We start from the raw sequence: 5,477 nt of genomic DNA on the forward strand, positions 1-5,477 counted from the left end.
CCGAGCTTGCCCCGAGCAACAGCTGGGGACAGAGTTTAACTTTCCCTTAACGCAATTAAACGGGGAAGCTGTTCTCTAATTAAACCTCTGAACTTCTGCTGCCCCACCTAGAAACCTTTCCTGGAAAAGTCGCCCCGATGCGGGCTCCAATTCTTCGTTCCGGAGTGGGTTTTTTTTTCTTTCCGAGGTAGCCTTGTGACGGCCGCTAGCCGTGCCGATGCCCGGGCTCCGGGCGCTGAGCCAGCGCTCCGCGCCTCAGCCGGTGGCCGATTCCTCGTCACCTTTGGCTGGACAGATGAAAAGTGGTTTTGTGTGAGATCTGCCGCTGCCCGAATCTTGTCACTTGGCTGCTCTGCTCTGTCACCCCCGCGTTTTGCTGACGCCGGGGCGGGGGTTTGGTGTCACAGCAACCTTTTTAATAAGGCTGGGACGGTTCGGATTTTACGGTTGGGGAAGCAGTTGGGGAAATTCCCAATGGGATCTGGTCCTCGGAGGCCACGTTGTGATAAAGCCGGGGGAGGATGATGCCCGCAGTTCCCGGGAAGCGAGTCTCCAACCGTCCTCGACTCTGGTGTTTGCAGTTTAACCGTTGGCAAACAACACGGGAGCCTTCAACCTGTGCCGTGCCTTGCCACGCCAGAGTGTTGCATGCTCCTGGGGTGGTGTTGCTGTCCTGCTCTCGAATGGCAATGCAGTCTGTAAAAGCTGAATTGTTTCCCTGAAATAGCGACTATTAAAATGACTTGGGCCTCCGAAACGTGGTGCACGGTCTGCAAGCTGCCATCTGCCACAGGTAAAGTACGGCATCGAGCTGAAAGACTCTTCTAGAAGGAAAGCAAATATTTTTACCGGTCTTATCCCAGCTGTCTAGTCAGCCTTTTGTTTTTAGGAACATCCTTTGTGCCACAGAGGAAATCGTGGTTTTGCTTTTTAAAAGCAATTGTGGAACGACAAAACCTGGGCGCTAAGTGCGGGGTGGCTCCAGCGTCTGTTTGGCGAGGCTGGGTTTGCACTTGACGTTTCCCTTTGCATCGATAGTCTGGGAATTAATAGTCTTGCGGTGATTTAAAACACCGTCTTTTAAAATTCCTCAAACCACTGCATTTGAATGACGGATTACTGAATTTAACAGAGCCCGTTTCACACTGAACCTTCCTGTTAAAAGGAAAAAATGATTCTGGTTCACCGAGCAAAATGTTTTGGGCTGTCGTCCCTGGCTTTAATCACCCGGTGCTGCCGGGGAGCGGGGAAGCACAAAACTGAACGTTCCCGGCGCTGAGCTGGAAACGCGGCGTGTGCTGCGGCCGCCCCGCGTCGTGCGAACGCCCCGAGAGCTCCTAGGAGCAAAAGACGAGGAACGGTGAGGATTAAAGAGCCCAGCTCCCCCCGAGCGCCCTGCCTTCCCGTGCCGGAGGCTCGCGTGCATCTGCCTATGGATCTCTGCATTCCTCCCGGCGGCTTTTCTTCACAGCTGCTGCTAAAAATAAAGAAGGCATGCGGCCTCGCACCCTGCTTTATAAACCACGCAGCTCCGGTTTCTCCCTCGGTAAATGGGTGGGGGATCGTCCTCGGGTGGGATCTGACATCGACGTCAGCTTCTCACCGCTGTCCCGCGAGGGTTTTTTCTGCCGTGCTGGGCTCGGGCGTGCAAACGAGCCAGGGCTCGGTCTCTGTATCCCTTCACCGGGGCCAGGCTTCCCGCTTTTAACGTAAGCACGTGTACGTGCTTAACTCCCTGCGCGCTGTCGAGGCGGGAAGACGCGCGACTGGGTATCTCCCAAAGTCTAATAAGAAAATGCCTTCCCCTAAGACGCGCGATTCCCCAAAAAAATACAAAACCCGAACGGCCCAAGAGTGAGCAAGCCGGTGTTTCGGCAGCTAAACCCTACCTTGGTTTTAAGGACGGGCTGTCCGCGCGGTCCGATTGCCGGGACCTGGTGATCAACACCTTGACTCGCTCACTCTGCCGTCCGGCAATAGCCCGCCACCGGTTCACGTGCCCGGAACTAGAGCCTTGTTTCCCTTAACTTTTGCTGGATTTTTCTGCATTTTCTACAGAAAGATTGTAAGTAAAATAGATGAAGACAAAGACGGGTTTGTAACTGTGGAAGAGCTGAAAGACTGGATTAAGTTTGCACAAAAGCGCTGGATATACGAGGATGTAGAGCGGCAGTGGAAAGGGCACGACCTCAATGAGGACGGCCTCATTTCTTGGGAGGAATATAAAAATGCCACCTACGGCTACATCTTAGGTAGGTCTCTACTCTTGGGATAAAAACTTTGCGGAGCCGGCGCTTGAAACTTGCTGTTTTGTTTTTGTAGAATGATTGTAGATAAGATAGACACGGATAAGGATGGGTTTGTGACGGAGGGGGAGCTGAAAGCCTGGATTAAGAAGGCCCAGAAGAAATACGTGTATGACAGTGTCGAACGCCAGTGGCAGGAGTTTGACATGAATCAAGATGGATTTATCTCCTGGGATGAGTACAGAAACGTGACATATGGCACTTACCTCGGTAAGGGGCAAGGTGTCCGATCTGGTGGTGGTCTCTAATCAATAAAGCAGAAGTGCGGTGGAGCGGAGCGGGAGCTCTCGACTCATCCCCAAAGCCTCGGACTTAAAAAAAAAAAAAAAAAGAAACAAAACCCCAAAAGTCTCCGAATTTACCTTCTGATGGCATTAACAAAGGGCAATCTAAGGGGAAAAAAAAAAATGTGGAAAAAACCAAAGGTAAAGTTTGCAACCAACACGCAGCTTTGTAACTCTGCTTTATTGATGTGCTTAATTGTGAAAATGAGCTCAAAACTCAGTCGTGAGCAATGACGTGATTGAAGGCACACGGGGTGATGGTTTCTTTGCCTTCCAGCTTTTGAATTTCAAGCTACTGGTGGCGTTTAGTCCCTGCAGGAAGAAGCTGGCTGACCTGTGGCTGTAGAAGCCACGTTTTTCTGGGTGTCTGCACCCTTCCTAAATCTGAAGATCATTAGCAAAGAGTCTTTTAATCACTTTCCAAAGTCCTGTGTGCGCATCTCGCTTTCTCCCCTTGTCCTGGCGGTAGCTTTAGACCCCAGAGCTTGTAGATTTTGGGCACGTAAGGCAGGTCAGCAGCCCCAAAAAGACTTCAGCACCCCGAGGAGCGAGGTAAGAAGAAGCTCCTCTGGGGTTAAGACGTTAGAAAAATACCAGTTCCTCTGCCAGTTGTTCCCGCCTCCTGGAACGCAGACATATACGGTATGATGAGCTACAGCTTGAAAGCATGAAATAAAGTTTAATTTACTAAATATTTCCAAAGATAGTCAAATGCTCTGCAGAACGTATGGAGGCTTGTTGCCTCGCGGTTCTGGCTCATCCATCTTCCCTCGGGCCGTTGCACGGCTTCTTTTAAAAGAGTTAACGGGCTAAGGCTCGAGGAAGGTTGAAGTTTGCCGTGCTGGTGGCTGGGGAAATCGGCCCCCCGAGACCCTGTCGGGTCTTACTAAGCTTCCCTTTTCCATTAATTAGTGTAATTACCGAGAGCCACAGAAAGCCTAGCCTATCTTGCCTGTCCAAATCCAGCCTTGAAGGGCGAGAAGAGGTCCTAGGAAGGCTTGTATCACACTTTTTGGAGTCCGGGCAGTGGGATTTATGACCTGCAGGTGTAGAATGTTAAAAAAAAAACAACAAACCCTTAATGAGAAAAAAAACCCTTAATGAGAAATCCATTTCTCAAGCCTAACGTGTAAGAGAGGGGAGTGCCCGGCCCCCGTGACGGACGATACGCCGTAAAGATCTCGCCACCCTGAGCCGGGGACCAGCGCTGGACGCCGAGTGCCCTTGGCAGATACTGATAAAGCCTATTCCAGCCCTGCTCCCACGTCCTTTTGTCCTTACGGAATGCCGGGAGGATCCTCCCCAGCCCCTTTCTGCTGAAATACTCTCGTCCCTTACACGAGGCTCTCCCCTCCCTTCTCCTCTTTCCCCTCTCCGGCCGGCGCGGCGCTGGAAATGCCTCCAGAGAGCTTGACGCGCGGCCAAGAGGCCGGCCGATCCCTTAATCGAGTTAAGAACATCCCTCTCCCGGCGCGTGGGAGCCGAGGCACCACCCTCTGTTGCTGCTCTACTGAGTATTTAAAAAATGCTTGCTTTTTGTCATCAAAATGAAATGCTGTTTGCTTTGGGTGTTTTTTGTTTTGTTTTTTTTTTTAAAGCTTCAGTACTGTATTAGTCACTGGGTTGCACCCAGTACTGTAATAAAGTAGCTCGGTGTGCATCGGCGCCGAAGGCTCTTTCTGCGGATCTAAATCCTGCTTTCCGTAGGGCAAGCAAGAATATCCAGTGAAAAATAACCAAGAGCTTCACCTTTAAAGTAAAACCCCCTTGAAAACCTCCTTAAAAATAAGAATATAGTAACAATAACGCGTTGGTTTTTTTTTTGTTCTTCAGTCCCATCAGACTGACTGGTCACCACGGGTGGGTTCTGAAACCAGAAACACTCGTGTTTCTCCTGCTCGTATCGCTCGGGAAGATTAAAAAACTGAGCTTGTGGCTTCGCTGCCTGCAGCTCCCAGGCGGTTCCCCGGCTCTCTCCCCTCAGTCCGCCCTATAAAACCTTTCACCGAGGTCAGGGACTAAAATGCAAAGCGTTTTTGGGTGGGTTTAACCCTTGTTAAACAGCCAGCTTGCTCGGCTCTCTGCTGCTTGCCACCTGATTAAAACCGATCAAAGCCACTTGGCAGAATCACCTGTGTCAAAAGAAACTGCTTTTAACTTCGACTCGCTCCGCTTGTCCCGCAAGCCGACGCTGATCCCGAGGCTTTTGTTTGCTCTCGCTGAGCTTGCGGCGTACGCCGCGTCCCGAGGTGAAAGCTCGGCAATAGAATAGGAAACTTTAGGCTTAATTGTGCCCTAGAGGTGACTTAAAATAAAATCTTCTTACCGTCTTATATTTAATGGTTGGCCGGCACCGGGGCTTGTATAGAGCTGCTTAATCCCCTGCCTTTTGTCCTGGATGTAAACAGAGAAGGGGAGGGAGCCTTTTTTTTTTTAGACCAGGCCTGGCTCTCGCTTAACTTCACCCCGCAAGGATTCGGCTACGTCCTCCTCTATCGATATTTTTCTATAGGCTGACAAACAAAGCCGACTTCGGTATCCCGAAGCTTATCTATAGCTGTTGGCGTAGCTATGTCTAGTGGCCATATGTGCCCAGATATTCCCGCTGCGGCGGGCGCTGGGTGATGTTTCGCTGGCTTTGAAGCCGCCCCGGCAGCGGAGAGCAGTATCCCCTTACACATTCTCCTCCAGAAATAGCTTGGGCTGAGCCACCAGGGCCGTGCCGGCCAAAAAAAAACCCCCATCCTTGTCTCCTGGGGGCATCTTCCCCGGGAATGCTGGTCTCCCACAGCCCCTGGCAGCTCCTCCTCCTCTTCCTCCTGGCAGAGGAGGTGCAGGAGAGACACGACGGCCGCCGATATCTAAAAATCATGATGCCGTGGGGAAG

General features: G+C 51.3%; 1 protein-coding gene across 1 annotated transcript in view; it reads left to right on the forward strand.

Annotated features, from left to right (window-relative positions):
* The window catches only part of CALU (calumenin), a gene marked incomplete at its 3' end in the record, with an annotated part of 9,093 nt that overhangs the window by 2,272 nt on the left and 1,344 nt on the right, over positions 1 to 5,477 (forward strand). The window contains exon 2 of the mRNA XM_009573527.1: positions 2,323 to 2,516. Within this exon, the coding sequence (XP_009571822.1) occupies positions 2,323 to 2,516 (194 nt within the window). The remainder of the gene's footprint in view (positions 1 to 2,322; positions 2,517 to 5,477) is intronic.

This window comes from Fulmarus glacialis, unplaced genomic scaffold (genome assembly GCF_000690835.1).
Source record: "Fulmarus glacialis isolate BGI_N327 unplaced genomic scaffold, ASM69083v1 scaffold28422, whole genome shotgun sequence".
NCBI lineage: Eukaryota > Metazoa > Chordata > Aves > Procellariiformes > Procellariidae > Fulmarus > Fulmarus glacialis.